The sequence below is a fragment of the Myxine glutinosa genome, chromosome 1 (assembly GCF_964187855.1).
Source record: "Myxine glutinosa chromosome 1, kmMyxGlut1.1, whole genome shotgun sequence".
NCBI classification, from domain to species: Eukaryota; Metazoa; Chordata; class Myxini; order Myxiniformes; family Myxinidae; genus Myxine; species Myxine glutinosa.
Genome location: NC_136261.1, coordinates 290,557,649 through 290,574,480, shown reverse-complemented (window position 1 = coordinate 290,574,480; position 16,832 = coordinate 290,557,649). Strand labels below are relative to the sequence as shown.

The 16,832-nt window shown below is 44.7% G+C and overlaps 2 protein-coding genes across 2 annotated transcripts in view; one reads left to right on the top strand and one right to left on the bottom strand.

Moving 5' to 3' along the window:
* The first annotated feature begins 1,567 nt into the window (after positions 1 to 1,567).
* Positions 1,568 to 16,832, top strand: part of LOC137414477 (uncharacterized) — a 188,455-nt gene continuing 173,190 nt past the window's right edge. The window contains exon 1 of the mRNA XM_078767411.1: positions 1,568 to 1,592. The gene's annotated coding sequence lies outside the window, so the exon portion shown is untranslated. The remainder of the gene's footprint in view (positions 1,593 to 16,832) is intronic.
* Positions 15,995 to 16,832, bottom strand: part of LOC144892205 (uncharacterized) — a 225,086-nt gene continuing 224,248 nt past the window's right edge. The window contains exon 5 of the mRNA XM_078777652.1: positions 15,995 to 16,007. Within this exon, the coding sequence (XP_078633778.1) occupies positions 15,995 to 16,007 (13 nt within the window). The remainder of the gene's footprint in view (positions 16,008 to 16,832) is intronic.

Genomic DNA, 16,832 nt, shown 5'->3' with positions numbered 1-16,832 from the left:
GCCATTCCTTGGTGGATTTACTGGTATGTTTAGGGTCATTGTCATGTTGCAATGTCCACCCTATGGTTGAGCTTCAACTTTCCGACAGATGGCCTCACATTATCCTCAAGCACCCTCTGGTACAATGAAGAATTCATAGTGGATTCTATGATGGTGAGCTGCCCAGGCCCTGATGCAGCAAAGCTTCCCCGAACCATAATATTTCCACCACCATGCTTTACAGTTGGTATCAGATTCTTGTGGTCAAATGCTGTCTTTGGTTTTCGCCAAACATGTCTTCTGGTACTGTGGCCAAATAGCTCTACCTTTGACTCATCTGTCCAGAGCACATTGTTCTAGAAGTGCTGGTCTTTGCCTCGGAGTTCTTTGGCAAACTTGAGTCTTGCCCTGATGTTCTTTCTGGACAGCAAAGGTTTCCTCCTGGCACACCTCCCATGTAGATCAAATTTGTGCAGCCTCTTTCTCATGGTAGACTCGTGCACTTTGACATCAACAGTGGCAAGAGCTACCTGTAGGTCCCGTGATGACATTCTGGGGTTCTTAGAGACTTCTTTCAGCATGTTGCGGTCTGCTCTCGGGCTAAACTTGCTGGGGCGGCCTGGCCTGAACAAGTTGGCAGTTGTTTGGAATCTTCTCCACTTGCAGATGATCTTCCGGACAGTCGAATGATTGATTTCAAATTGTTTGGAGATCTTTTTAAATCCCTTCGCAGACTCGTAGGCATCTATAACCCTCTTTCTGAAGGCCTCAGAGAGCTCTTTTGATCTCGGCATGGTGATGCCGCACACTTCAACAACAAAGAGCAAACCAAACTAAATGTGTGAGGTTTAAATAAGACAGGTTCCTCCAAGATCCTCTCTAACGATGTTCTAATCATTTGCACCTGAGGTGGTGCACCTGATTCTAAATTTAGGTATTTGAAGTTGTGATAAATGTAGGGGTGTACTTACTTTTTCCACATGCGAAATTTGCATTTATGTTTATTTAAATTATACAATGGACTACAAAATGTAAATGTTTCATGATATTTGTTATGTTATATCACCTTTATCTATCAATATTGTTGAAATGAAGATCAAATAGCTGTATGTTGAAATGTGTTGAAAAAGTCAAAACTTTACATGGGGTGTACTTACTTTTTCACGTGACTGTACATTGCATTGCAATATTTTTAACAAAAGTATTACCTTCACGATTTTACTGAATCAAGTATGTACCACTCAAAGCCTTCAAAATCGGTTTTCAGTCGTACCCAAAAAGTTCTACAATTGCCCAGAATACTGAGCCCAAAATACATTTCAGAGGGAAAATACTGCACCAAAAGTTGCCATCAGGGCAAAAAAGGGCACTTTTTAGGTCAACATGACCTAATTTAATCTCTCTGTATGAAATATTTGATAGGATTTCAGAGTTAAACCTTTTACAGATGGCCAGGCATTTGGTCAGCTATCAAATGCCGTGATTAAATTGCAGTTCCCTGAGACGGGAATTTTCTAGCCACATTTTCAGGTCTCAGTTTGCATATATATATAGCTTCATAAAGAGATATTTTGCCAGTCATTGGTGCGTCAGCTCAACCAAGAGGATGTAAGGTAGGCAAGTGCACGAGACCAACAGCCAACGTATTATCGAGACCAGTTCAACAACAGTTTTTAAGCGTGAGTTTGTTGTTGTCTGACGTGAATCATTCCGTTTGAAGAAACATTGTAGTTTCCAATCAGCATCCATGTTGTAGAATGTCGACCCTGATGTAGATCGATAATACCTGAATCGTCAATATTATGGTACTTCGGATGGTCGTTCAATGTCGAGGGTTGAAAGTTGGATTTTTTATTTTGTATACCCATCGGCCCTACATATTATAAGAGAGATGTTTGTCTGTGTGTGTTTGTCGCCAGGGGAGGGAGGGGGTGCAATTATCCTACGGGTAGTATGCTAGTAAATAATGAGTGACAAAACTCAAATGTAGAAGTCAGACAATAATCATTGCAGTTTTTATGTTGTAGAGCCTTCGACGTCATACGTGTGGCGTCATACATTACGCACACAAGTTTCTCCAGCCTTGATTGTTGGAACCGCCGTTCCTGCATGCCCGCCCCATGCCAGCCCAGCGGATCGCTCATCCTCAAATAACACTAACAGGCATTGCAATGTGAAACTGTGTTGGTTGCTGTCAACATATTTGTTGTGTTTTATATGTAAACAGACCACAGGAGTCCAATGACCTGGCTTTACTTAATCACCGCCATCTTCTCACTCCTCAACGACCTTTCTCTGCTTCCCCCACGAGCCTCGTCTCGTGTCCAACATCACATGAGCATTTACATCATCAATGTAATAACAGGACACAATATTGCAACTTTTCTTGAAGACATTTGGGTAATGCAGAATTGAACTTTGAAATACTGAGAGCAACCAGTAGAACAAAATGCAAACACAGTAATGATCGCATTACATGGTAACCCATCTTCAAGCATTGACGATATCAATGTAGAGTATCGATTAATTATCATTATGTTGGGGAACATTTCCTACAATCACTCGTAACTATATTAAATGTAAGAAACTGAATTCTAATTCTTCACTAATACAAGCACATGAACATTGAATATTTATTCAAGTTTCTTTGGCGCAGCGATCTCTGCACGTTGATCAAGAGCTGCAAAATATCGACACAATCGGATCGTGTCGAACAGCGAGATGAAACCACGTTACGTGAAACCACATACGATAAGAAACCACGTGATATGAAATCGTGAGCGATTGAAGCACCCGATCTCATCCAGAACTAGACGGCACTCAGTAGAGAGCATACCTCCGCCTGGTGGACAGTTTACGTTTTGTATCTCAGAGTCGACCAGAAAATCACAATACAGAATCACATTTAATCAAATTCAATCACAGGAATCACCATAAATAAGTCCAGTCTTTCATACCCTGATCTACCCCTCGTTTTTGGCCATATCAATCAATGGTGAAGAATCACTTTAAAAATTCAACGAGCTGGATCCGGATCCGTGATCTTCACCAAAATTGAATCGATTCTTCCTTGTCACACACACAACCTGTCCAACAAGTTTCGTCCAAATCTATCTATACCTTTTTGAGATATCCTGCTATGTGTCGTTTTTGGCCCGCTCTCCCAATGGTGAAGAATCACTTAAAAAATGAAATGAATCTCATCCGAATCCATATTTAGATCTTCACCAAAACGGAATCGTCCTTGTCAGACACCCAAACCGGTCCACCAAGTTTCATCCAAATACGTCCACAACTTTTTGAGATATCCTGCTATGTATTGCTTGTGCTCAACTGAGGGACTTCGCCATTATATTATGTTAACTCGCGTGACTCGGCACGTTCCATGCGCCTTACCACACGTCGTTTTGGAGGGATAGGCATCTTTGACCATTTCGGTGTCTTTTGAATCTTCTGGGTCTTCAGGGTCTTTTGGGTCTTCAGGGTCTTTTGGGTCTTCATGGTGTTTTGGGTCATCAGGGTCTTTTGGATTATCTGGGCCTTGAAGGGTATTTTGGGTCTTTGGAGTGTTTTGGGTATTTTGGGTCTTTGGAGTGTTTTAGGTCTTAAGGGTCTTTTGGTTCCTCTGGGTCTTTCAGTTCCTCTGAGTCTTTAAGGATCTTTTGGGTCTCCGGGATGTTTTTTAAATTATCTTTTGGGTCTTTGGGGTCTTTTGGGTCTTCAGGGTGTTTTTGGTCTTCAGTGTATTTTGAGTCTTCCGGGTCTTTTAGGCCTTCGGGATGTTTTGGGTCTTCAGGGTGTTTTGGGTCTTTGGGGTGTTTTGGGTCTTCAGGGTCGTCGGGGTCTTTATCGTGTTTTGTGTGTTTTGGGTGTTCGGGTTATTTTGGGTGTTCGGGGTATTTTGGGTCTTCAGGGTATTTTGCGTCTTTTAGTGTATTTTGGGTCTTCAGGGGTCTTCTTGGTCTTAAGGGTTTTGGAGGACTTAAACGGTCATCAAAGGTCTGAGGAGTCTCAGCAGTCTAAACGTAATTAAAGGTTCACAGACTGTGTTTTGGGTATTCCTTCAATTTTGAAGAATAATAAGACGTTTTTGGTCGCATATAACCATACATAACCGTATACGTTTGCTCTATTATATTAAGACTAGTGGGGTCACCCGTGGGAATCCCACGGGCATAGACGTGTGTGACATTTGGACATCTTCCTTTAGATGTTGCACATTTAGTTTTTCAAAATGGTTACTGGCCATTTATCAGATCCACAAATGATGTAATCTACACAATGTATTTACTTCTAATAGCATGTGAATGTATGTGCGTGCACATGGGGAAAAACAGTTTGAAATGTGGAATTACAACTCATGCAAAATGTGACTTCAAGAGCTCAAATCCTCTCCCTTCCCGCCGCCATCCCTCCCACATCATGCACACTGCACCGGGAGTGGATCACCCACAGGGGAGTGGGTCACACAAACGGGGGAGTGGGTTACACATGGGGGAGTGGGTTACACATGGGAGAGTGGGTCACACACTCATGGGGGAGTGGGTCACACAGAAGGGGGAGTGGATCACACACATGGGGGAGTGTGTCACACATGGGGGAATGGGTCAGACACATGTTTGAATGGGTCACACACATGGGGGAATAGGTCACACACATTGGGGAGTGGGTCACACACATGGAAGTGGGTCACACATGGGGGAGGGGGACACACACACATGCGAGGGAGTGGGTCACACACACACTGGGGAGTGGGTCACACACACACACACACACACACACACACACACACACAAACACACACACACACACACACACATGGGGGAGTGGGTCACTTACAAATGGGGGAGTGGGTCATACACACACACGGGGGAGTGGGTCTCTCTCACACACATACACACACACACACACACATGGGGGGGGGGGAGTGGGCCACAAACACACATGGAGTGGGTCTCACACACACACACAAACAGGGGAGTGGGTCACACATACACACACAGACACACACACACAGGGGAGTGGATCACACACTCAAACGTGGGAGTGGGTCACACACACACATGGGGGAGAGGGTCACACACACACAAACACACACACACACACATGGGAGTGGGTCACACACACACAGGGGAGTGGGTCACACACACACACACACACAGGGGAGTGGGTCTCACACACACACACACACACACACACACACACACACGTGGGAGTGGGTCACACACACACACATGGGGAAGTGGGTCACACACACACAGGGGGGAGTGGGTCACACACACACACACACACACACACACACACACAAACACACACACACACACATGGCAAAGTGGCTCACACACATAGACTGGGGAGTGGTTCACGCACACACACACACACACACACACACACACACACATGAGACTGGGTCACACACACACACACACACACACACATGGCAGAGTGGCTCACACACATGCACATGGAAGTGGGTCACACACACACACACTCACACACACACACACACTCGGGGGAGTGGGCCACACACACACACACACGCACACGGGAGTGGCTCACACACATACACTGGGGAATGGGTCACACATACACACGGGGGAGTGGGTCACACACACACACACACACACACGGGGGAATGGGCCACACACACACACACACACACACACGGAGGAGTGGGTCACACACACACACATGGGGGAGTGGGTCACACACACACACACGGGGGGGGAGTGGGTCACACACATACGGGGGAGTGGGTCTCACACACACGGGGGAGTGGGTCACACACACACACGGGGGAGTGGGCCACACACACACACACTGAAACTCGTGTGAAGAAAAAAATAAATATTTAAGATTTCACAATTTTATTTCCTGTTGCTATGAAACGCATCTTCTTTGGGCGGTGTATAATTGCTCCGTACGAAACAGGCATTACCGTACCTGGTTTCCACTGCTTGAATTGTAATCAAAATGTACCTTTGTTTCTTCAAAAAGTAATCTATGATTGTGAATGCATGTGCGTGCATAGATGTGTGTGTTGATTCAGTTTTAAAATGCACATCAGTGGCCGATCATAGGCCGATGGAGCCCATGACTCTTCCTTATTTTAAAACTTGAATGTAGCCAAAACTTTTCGCTTTACAAAGTAAAAATAAATTAAAACCAAACTTTATTAATACATATTGCATGTCAATAGTTAGTTTACATTATTGTGTACATTTTGAAGTTCTGTATTGTTTAATTTTATGGTTGGAAAAGACCTGACTCGCTTTAAGCAAACTCCAGGAATCTGTATATTCATCCCAGGAATATGGAAAAATATAATTAGACTTTGGTTCGATCCCAAACTTCAGTATTCAGTCGCTGTACTTTTACTAAGTAATTATACAAACAACTAATTCCTGGGAACGTTCTATCCTCTCCTTACCCTCTCTCCTCCACTCTCATTCCCTTCTCTCATTGCCCTCTCTCATTCCCCTCTTTCATTCTCCTCTCTCCTTCCCTGTGCCCAACCAATCTGATCCAACCAGTCGACACATTCAAAATGGATGATGGAATACATGTCGCCAATTTTCTCAACTTTAGCTGAAACTGAGATTTGAAACATCCCAGCGACTGTGATGCTGAATTAGAGTCGAGATAAAGCCATGACGGAGTCTCAAAGAATGGTCTTTATGTGACAGGCCTTTGAAAATGCATTTTGTTCTTCAAACGATAACTTTAATCGAATTTTATTCCCGTTTTTGTGACACCGAGTCTAAAACCATGTTTGCAACTGTAAAAAATGAAATGAGATATCGAATTAGAGCTGAAATAAAACTGTGAGAGAGAGCAAGCCACCGCATGCCGAACTAAAGAGGCCTCAAAGCTATGCGAGTAAACACAATGGTGGTGATTTGTTTTTGAAGCCACTCCCCCGGGCAGACATATCACAGACAGACAGACAGACAGAATCACCTATGGAGAATATTATATAGACTAGTAGGGTCACCCATGGGAATCCCACAGGCATAGACATGTGTGACATTTGGACATCTTCATTTAGATGCTGCACCTGCGTATTTAGTTTTACAAAATGGTTGCTGGCAATTTATCAGATCCACAAATGATGTAATCTACACAATGTAGGGTAGGTGGGGGTAATATGGACCCCCTAAGCCAAAGTCCCGATAGAGACTATACAAATAGATAAGGAATATTTCCAAATAATGGTTTATTTAGACAACCAGACAGACTACATCCCCGTGCAGTTTGGGTTGAATAAAATCAAAGACAAGTACACATACATTCAAAGTACACTGCCCCCATGCCAAATAATTAAATATCCTACAGAGCGGCATTGCCGGGGCGCCTCCGGCACCCGGCAATACCGCAGTGCAGCTCATTGAGGCTGCATTGGGAGGGAGAGGTGTACACTAATTGATTGATTAATTGTATAATTAAAATCAATAAAAGATTATCACAAAATATTTTCATAATCAATTGGCTAATAGCATAACTAAACCACTAGTGCTTCATCCGAAGATGTATCTTTCAGAAATTTAATTAAATAAGTCATTAATAAAAAATTAAATAATTAATTGATTACTCAATAAATAATTAATCGATTAATCAATAAATAATTAATCGATTAAATGATTAATCAATAAATCAAAAATATCCTTGATAGCCACATCACTTGGTCACTCATGTCCAAATATTAGCTTCCCAGCTCAAAAGGTGCCTGAGATATTGGCCAAATGAGAAAGAAAATAAATAAATGATTAATAATGAAAATAAATAAATAATAATCATGAAAAAATTAAATTATTAATCAATTTGGTCAGAGAACACATAAACTACCACTATTTCATCAGAATCTGTAACTTAAAAAAAATATTTTTTTTTGTCATTAATCGAATAATTTAATAATTAATCGATTAATTGATTAATTAATAAATCAAAAATATCCTTTGCAGCCAAATCACCTGGTCATTGGCATGTCCAAATGTCAGCTTCCTAACTCAAAAGGTGCCTGAGTTAATGGTCAGAAGAGAAAGGAAATTTGATTAATTAAATAAGTACTTAATTAATCGCTAATAATTAAATAACTCCTCAATTTATTGATTAATCAAAAAAAATAATACCGTTTTTGACAAAAGACTTGCTCACTATTGTGCCGAAATTTCAGCTTCCTAGCTCAAAGGATGGCTGAGATATCGCCCGGACAAACAAGAAAGAAAGAAAACAAGTACACATACATTCAAAGTACACCGCCCCATGCCAAATAATTAAATATGCTGCAGCGCGGCATTGCCGGGGCGCCTCCGGCGCCCGGCAATACCGCAGTGCAGCTCATTAAGGCTGCATTGGGAGGGAGAGGTGTACACTAATTGATTGATTAATTGTATAATTAAAATCAATAAAAGATTATCACAAAATATTTTCATAATCAATTGGCTAATCGCATAACTAAACCACTAGTGCTTCATCCGAAGATGTATCTTTTAGAAATTTAATTAAATAAGTCATTTATAAAAAATTAAATAATTAATTGATTACTCAATAAATAATTAATCGATTAATCAATAAATAATTAATAGATGAAATGATTAATCAATAAATCAAAAATATCCTTGATAGCCACATCACTTGGTCACTTATGTCCAAATATTAGCTTCCCAGCTCAAAAGGTGCCTGAGATATTGGCCAAATGAGAAAGAAAATAAATAAATGATTAATAATGAAAATAAATAAATAATAATCATAAAAAAATTAAATTATTAATCAATTTGGTCAGAGAACACATAAACTACCACTATTTCATCAGAATCTGTAACTTAAAAAAAAAATTTTTTTGGGTCATTAATCGAATAATTAAATAATTAATCGATTAATTGATTAATTAATAAATCAAAAATATCCTTTGCAGCCAAATCACCTGGTCATTGGCATGTCCAAATATCAGCTTCCTAACTCAAAAGGTGCCTGAGTTAATAATGGTCAGAAGAGAAATGAAATTTAATTAATTAAATAAGTACTTAATTAAACGCTAATAATTAAATAACTCCTCAATTAATTGATTATTCAAAAAACAAAAAATACCGTATTTGACAAAGGACTTGCTCACGACTGTGCCGAAATTTCAGCTTCCTAGCTCAAAGGATGGCTGAGATATCGTCCGGACAACCAAGAAAGAAAACAAACAAGAAAGAAAACAAACAAACAAGAAACCAGAGTGAAAACTGAGTACTCTCTTTCAGCGTGCGTCACTGCCGAGCCCCCTTTGGTGCCCGGCAATGACGATTTGCAATGCCTGGAGATGGCATAGGAAAGGAGCGGTGTACAACAAGAAAGAAAACAAACAAGAAAGAAAGAAACCAGAGTGAAAACTGAGTACTCTCTTTCAGCGTGCGTCACTGCCGAGCCCCCTTTGGTGCCCGGCAATGACGATTTGCAATGCCTGGAGATGGCATAGGAAAGGAGCGGTGTACAACATATGATTGAGGGGACAAATAAAAATATGCCATCAGTGTCCATATTCCAAACAACGTGGGGAATATGGACCCCCCCACTATGGGGTAATATGGACCTCGGGTCCATATTACCTCAATGTGGTAAGTCTAGTTTATTTTCGACAAATGTTCCCTGGGACAAATGTTACTTTCCGATTTTTCAGTGAACAACAACCTTAGCGACACTCGTCACAGACGAAAGCACCTATACCTTCATAGTCAGTTTCGTTTTCATGGGCCCATTGCTTGCATTCACTGCATTGGATCCAAGAAAATTCAGGTGGATCAACAAATAACTCATTGCAATATATGCAGTAGAAATTACTCATGCAGTTTTCAGGTCCTTTTCTGTGTTGCTTAGCAGACTTGGTAACCTGCTTTCGAACTGGAGGACCGCGCTTTGTTCGTGGTCTGTTGCCTTTTTTCGCTTTCAAATTAGTTGGGGATATAAGATTCTGCTTCTCGCGTGTTGGCCCTTTCTTCAATGCCCTTCTCTCTTGTTCTTGATGTTCCACGATCAAACGTCTTTTAGAAGGAGAGGATGTGATGATTACGCTTTTTCAGGGCGAGTTAAATCTCCGACAGTGCATAGTCACTGTCGGATTTTTATACAGAATCAAGTGTACATGTTATCGGCTGTTAACAAACAGCCGATACTTGATGGCTACTTGGACCATGCCTAGTTTTGCTTCGTCACATATTTCGGTGCAGAAAAATTTATTTGATTCAAATTTTGACAGTGAACATGCTGTTTTGTGGACTTATTCTATTAGCTTCCTGTGTGGGGAATATGGACATCGACCGAATATGGACATTTGGGTGTTTTTGGGTCGACGTCTTCTTCTTCTGTATGCTCAGCATAACGAAAACAGTTTTAAAATACAAAATGAAAATTGATGATTTTATGCATTGACCTTGACCTTTGACCTTTTGATCTAAAAAAAACAAAAAAACTGACTCCTACCTTTTGATTGGTGAACCAATTCAGTGACCCGATATGCAAATTCCTGAAATTTTAGGTCAATCGGGTGAAAATTGGTGTTTTTATGCAACCTTGACCTTTGACCTTTTAGTCTGAAAAAACAATCGGCTTCTAGTTTTTGATTGGTGAACCAATTCTGCAACCCAATATGCAAATTCTTAAACTTTCAGGTCAGTCGGATGAAAATTGACGATTTTACGTGATTTTGACCTTTGACCTTTTGACAAAATTATTAATTTGCCTTCTCCGTATTATCATCATTATGGTTTGGTGAAAATTTGATGACAAAACTCAAATGGTAAAAGAGTTTTGGCTCGGAGACACACACACACACACACACACACACACACACACACACACACACACACACACACACACACACACACAGAAGTGATTGGAATCACTGTGGAATAATAAAATATTCACATATATTGACAGCTGTTAATAGTTATTACATATGATAGTTATTACAGAATGTGATATTGTGTAAAAAAGTGTTTTACCGTGCAGCTGAGCAAAAAGCCTTGGGATGGGAGCCAAGATGATAAAGTAGCCTCTATTAAAAGAACCTGTGCCCAACAATGGACATAGGACCAAGGCAGAAAATGCCGCTGGGCAATTCCTTCTCTAAAGTCATGGAAGAAGTGATCTCCCTCAACCGATCTCATAGAGCCAAATATGGCTCTATGGACGCCTCGGGGCGTCTATATCTGGGGAACTATTTGCCTGGTTGACCTCGGCATGCCAATGCTCTCAAGTTCAAAGGAGCTCTTTGTTATTTAAACCACAGAGAACTGAACAGAGAGAGCGTGGAACTGAGAAAAGAACTGGACTGGGGATCTTCGAAGGACAGAGGGAGAGACAGAATTCTTTCATGATTCTGTGTAGAGAGAGTCATGTGTTTATTTGTAATGTATTACTATATTGTAACGAATTTGAGAAGTGTAACGGTTTTGAAAAGTGTAACAATTTTGGAGGAAGTGTAACGAATGTGAAAAGTATGGTTTTGTTGTGTGTAACACCCTCGTAATGTAAATAATGGTCGCAGCCGTCCTCCTAGTTAATTCCATGAAACTTACACACAGGCCACGATATATCTTTTTAAATAGTTTATTTCCTTATTCTATGTAGGCTATATATGTGTTTCCCACTAGATTGACTCTGCATTGTATCAAACGAAATAAGCGTAGGCCCCTTTTGATTTCCCCAATCATCTCCGCTCTCCAAAGTTCCTTTCAAAAGCGGGGCGAGTGGTGTTCAATCCCGCAAGCTGCCATTGCCCATGTGCTCATCTCGGAGAAGAGGGGGGTAGGAGCCGCCATCTCACAGGCGTGGCACGTCGTCATGATCAAAGGAGGAATCGGACAGCCCTAACAGCCAACCAGCACCGCGGTTAGCGACCCGGTTGGCGTGCCCTCGCAGCCGGCGGCTTGATTCCGCCCCGAGTAATAAAAGCGACTGGAAGGGACTGCTTCGGGAGATGACATGAGAGATGAGAGGAGAGATGAGCTGTGAGCTGAGCTGTGAGCTGTGAGACGAGAGACGCTCCAAACCAAAAAGGAGAGGTACTTGGAGAGGAAACAAGCTTTGGAGAGACGCGCTGAGAGGAGGGAGACGGCTCCACCAGAAGGAGAGGAGCAGGTGTGACCGAGCCAGCGCGTGACGTCCACAGCATCAGCAGCGTCGACGCGACTGAGGGTTTTCCCGCCAAAAACGCGAAGAATTGGGAGCTGCTACCTCCAGCCCTGCCGGTTGCAGGAACCTGACCCTGCCTCCCTCTCCAGCAACCCACCTCCGCCATTCCTGCCTGCAATTTCCCCCGTGTAAGTGTGAACGTCGTCTGTCCTAATCGTTGTCCTGGGGTTAAGTAAATTGAATAGTATAAGCTAACGATTCACTGTGTGACTGCTTCTTCCATCCATTGCTTGTAAATAAATTTGGTCGCTCCTTCTTTTTGCTTGTGTGTGTATAATAAATCTGTTCTTCCTCCGTACTCCGTCTTCTTCTCTTTTCCTTCTCTTTCGGTCGCTTTAGAGGTTTCCAAATTGAATATCTGTGGTGCGATCTGGTCAACGTTGGGGGAGTCGGGCCAATCGGGGATCCTGTAACGGTCGCGGTGGACCATCCGCTCGGCCCATCATAACATCTAAACCGCAACTGTAACAATTGGTGTCGAGGAGTGAGATTCGAGGCCCGAACCCAATTTTTAAAACGTGTAGGAAAAAAAAAACAAAAAAATTTTGGTCAAAATTACGAGCTGCCGAAATTTTGTTTTATAAAACCCGAATTTTGAGATCGCGCCATGGACAATCAAGGCGATCGGATGTCGGTGGGGGAGATAGATGGGTTAGGGGTAACCCAGGACTTAGGGGAAGAAAGAGAGGAGGAGAACATTGGCAATGTGGTTGAGGGGGTATCAGGCGCACAAAATGGCGCTCTCGCGCACGAGGTTACGGGCGCGGAAAATGGCGCCTCGCACATGGCCACGGCGACCGCGCCCGCGACCGCAGCCATGCCACCGGTGGATTTGAACCTTTTTATGATGCAAATGAAGGCCCTTATGGAAAAGAATAGTGAGCAATTGGGAGACCAAATTAGAGGTTTGAAAAGCAGTATGGGACAAATGGGGAACCGGATGGAGGCTCAGAGTGAGCATTTGGGGGCAATGAGGGACGAAAGGAGGGCTAACAGTGTGCGATTGGGAAACCAAATTGAAGCAATAACCAACAGAATGGGTGACCGCATGCAAAAATGTGGGGAGACCATGGATCGCATGGTGGGCGAGAGGGTCCCAGGGGTGCACGAGGAGGTAACGCGGGTCGAGAAGCGCTGGTTGAGCGAAGCGGAGGAAAGCGCGGGTACAATGACGGGGGTAGAAATCGCGACACGGGGTTTGGAAAAGCCGGCGACCGATGAGGTAGAGGGAATTTTATTAAAGCCAACGGTCGTCGAGGTCAGTAAAAAAAAAGTGGTAGTGGGCATTGAAATTGAAGAGACCGGGGACTTAGAAAACCACTCGCAGCGGGAGGAAGAAATGGATTATGTACAAAGTCCCTGCTCAAATCATGATGATGTACTCGCTAATCCAAATGGAAGTTTGCAGGTTCGCGTGGAGAAAAGGCTCCCCCAGGTGAGTCGTGCTGTATATTGTGCGGGTAGATTTTGCAGGAGGATGTTTGGCGACAAAAGAATTGTCGCGCGATTAGGATCGATATGGCACCCGGGCGTTGGTGAAGGGTCCCGTGTGAGTGGAAATGGCACGCGTGTGGAAAAAAAGTGTGCGTCGGCGAGTGGGTGTGTTATAAAGTGTGGGAGTGAAACCGAGTGCGAGCGAGAATGCACGTCGGGGTGTACGGAGTGTACGTGCGAGGGTGAGAGTGACCCGGAGAGTGAGTTGGTGGTGGAGCAGGTGCGAGAATGCACGCTTGGAATGGTAGAGGGTGTGCGAGGAAGCACACCTGGGTTGGTGGTAGCGCGAGTGTGGGAGAGCCCATCCGAGCGCGTTAGTGGGTGGATGCAAGAGTGCACGCCCATGGTGAGTGTTACGGAGGACGTAACGGAGGAGAGGTGTGGACCGAGGTGTGCGAGCGGCGAGTGTGCGCAAGAGTGTGCGCGAGACGTGTGGTTTGTAACAGGGAGTGCGTTGGTGGAATGTATGGACGGCGTTGGAACGCCGGGTTTTGTGAAGGTGAAAGGGGTAGCGTATGCGTGTGAGCATGCAAGTGAAGCATCGACGGTAACCGGGTTAGCGGTTAGGGCGACGGATAGCCGAGGCGAGCGCTCGGGGCGCGGGGTGCTTTGTTGGGTGCGAGGCCCGGCGCGGGTCGATGCTGCGTCGCTTCTCTTCAAAGCGTCGTTGCCGATTCGGGCTTGGCCCCGCCCCGCACGGTCGAGTCCGGGCTTTGTCGGGCGAGGCGACCGGTCCGGTTCAAGGGCGAGTGGGAGGAAGCGGAACGGTGCCCCCTCGTGGGGACGGGGTTCCGACCGGGGGAGATTGAGCCATCGGGCCCGTGACCGCAAGGTGCCGCGCCGAGATGGTGCGTAGAATCTCGGCCCAACCAAACCACCTCCCTTGAACCGAAAGCCGGACGGATTCAACCTGCAGGTGACCAAACCACCCGAATTCATTGCTCGGCTTTACAAACCGAGTTTAATGATGTCACGACGCACCGAGGCTAGGATATAGTGGACTGTGATGATGGTGATAGTGATAGTGATAGTGATTTGATACGAAATTTAGAAAAGTGAATAGAATTGGCAGTAAATGGAAAATTTTTGAATTGGTTGGAATTTGGACGAGCAAAATTGATAGTGGGACCTCCCCGATGTGGTGGGATGGGCAATCCACCATCATCTCGGAGAAGAGGGGGGCAAAGGAGCACTAGTTTATGGGGTTTATGGCAGTGAAAACTAGCCCGGGTGGGTTAGGATATTGTGTGTAGGGATCTAGCGAAGATGACATTAGGTGACGTTAAGGTTAGTTAGTGACAAGGATAACCTGTAGTGGGGACGCAGGTAGAGTAGATTGGACGATAATGACGTGGGAGCGCAATAGTTTAAAGGGGCGACTGGGAAGCGCAAGTTTCAGAGGGGAGTAGTTAGACGAGATAATGCCGTGTGTTTGAGGATTGAACAGGTGTGATTGAACAGGTGTGATTGCACAGGTGTGCAACTGAACAGGTGTGTGGAGCAGTGTATGAGGGAGTGATGGTGATGTGTATTGTGATGACCAAATGGTCCAGGAAGAAAGGAGGGTGCAGGTGGCACCAGGTGTGAGGGCACAGGTGTGCAACAACAGGTATGGAGAATGGTAGTGTGGAATAAATGGAGTATTGGAATGGATGGTCGTGGAGTGAGTATGGTGGAAATTGTGGAGTGGAGTGGATGGTGCGAAGGTGTGAATGGGGGAAGAGTGGACCCTCATCACGGATACCCGGGGCGGGTAGAGTAAGTGTTAGGTAGAGGGTATAGGTAAATTGTGGTTGGATATTGGCATCTGTGGTGCGAGTGGAAGAATGATGTTTGGATGGGTGCATTAGTGTTGTGGAAATGGCTGGGCGTGTAGCCTGTTAGTGTGTGTAGTTGGTTTGGGCACTCCACCACTGTGAGGATGTCGGCCAGGTGAGGCCGCAGGTGGGCTCTGGGAGCCGGTAGTAGTTGTTGTGGATGGGGCCCGAGGATCCGGAGGACGGACCCGGGTAGCCCAGTGCCAGAGGCCACCGAGTGGGGTGACAGAGCCAGGAGGGGTCTTCCCCAGTTAGTTAGGTTAGGGTGAGGAGCTAGGTAAGCTCGGGTGGCAACTACAGTGGTGGAGGTGTGCAGGTGGGTAGACCTGCTGGGAGAGCTACACGTCGCAGCCCAGAAATTGTGCGAGGGCACCAGGAGATGAATCAGGGGAGTGAGACCCCAAATTGAGAAGCACCATAGTTTGGGCAATGGGAATTGGTTTTTAGAACCCATAGTGTAAGTTGGCCAATGGATTGGCAGGGAGAGACCCCGGGTAGTGTAAAGTGTGTTAAGGTCATTTAGAGGATAGTTAGGATTGGAGTCTCCTCGCACCATCTGCATCCACTCACCTGAGATGAGGTAACTCCACACCATGCCATGTTTTATTATTTTTCATTAATGCAAATGTTTTGGATTGTGAGACGCATCATGACGTGGGTGTGACATTGTGCGTAATTCCATCTCTCCCTCCTTATGAGGATTGATGATGAATTGGTGATGGCAAATTTTGAAGTAGAGGGATTGGAGACGAATTTGGTGTAGAAGGGAAAGATGGGGAAGACAAGACGTAGTGACGAATTTGTAAAGGTGTAAATTCTTGTAAATATGGGGTAAGGGCAAGGGTAGTGTAGGTGACAGGGGGGGGGGGGGGGGGGTGACGTACGGTAGGGATGAGTTTTTCTCACTTCGCTCTCCGTACGCACTTCACCCTGCATTGCCTTTATTGACGTGTACCCTTGTGACCTTACCCCTCGCTCATTTGTCTTCCCCCCTTTTGTCTCCCACTTGAGGACCTGTGCGCCATTGGGTGCCGAGGGGAGCGTGCGTGAAATGGCCATTGTGCGCACGAGATTCTCAGAACCAGCATGCATTGCGTTGATGTACCACTTTATGGACCGCTGTTCTGCGGCCAAGTACCACTTGATGGACCCCAGGTTCTGGGGCAGGGCATCTCTGTTGGAGACCGGCCATAGTGGCCAGGGAATCTTGCTTGCGGACCTCGGTAAGGCGGCACCTATGCCAAACAGGTGGACCACCCTTAGTTGGCCCCTGAGGCCCTAAATAAAAATGAACACAAGTTGTGCTTTTTATTATTTCCAAGTAGGCCGCATGAAGCCAGAAGACGTCGGGAAGAACATCGGCCCAGC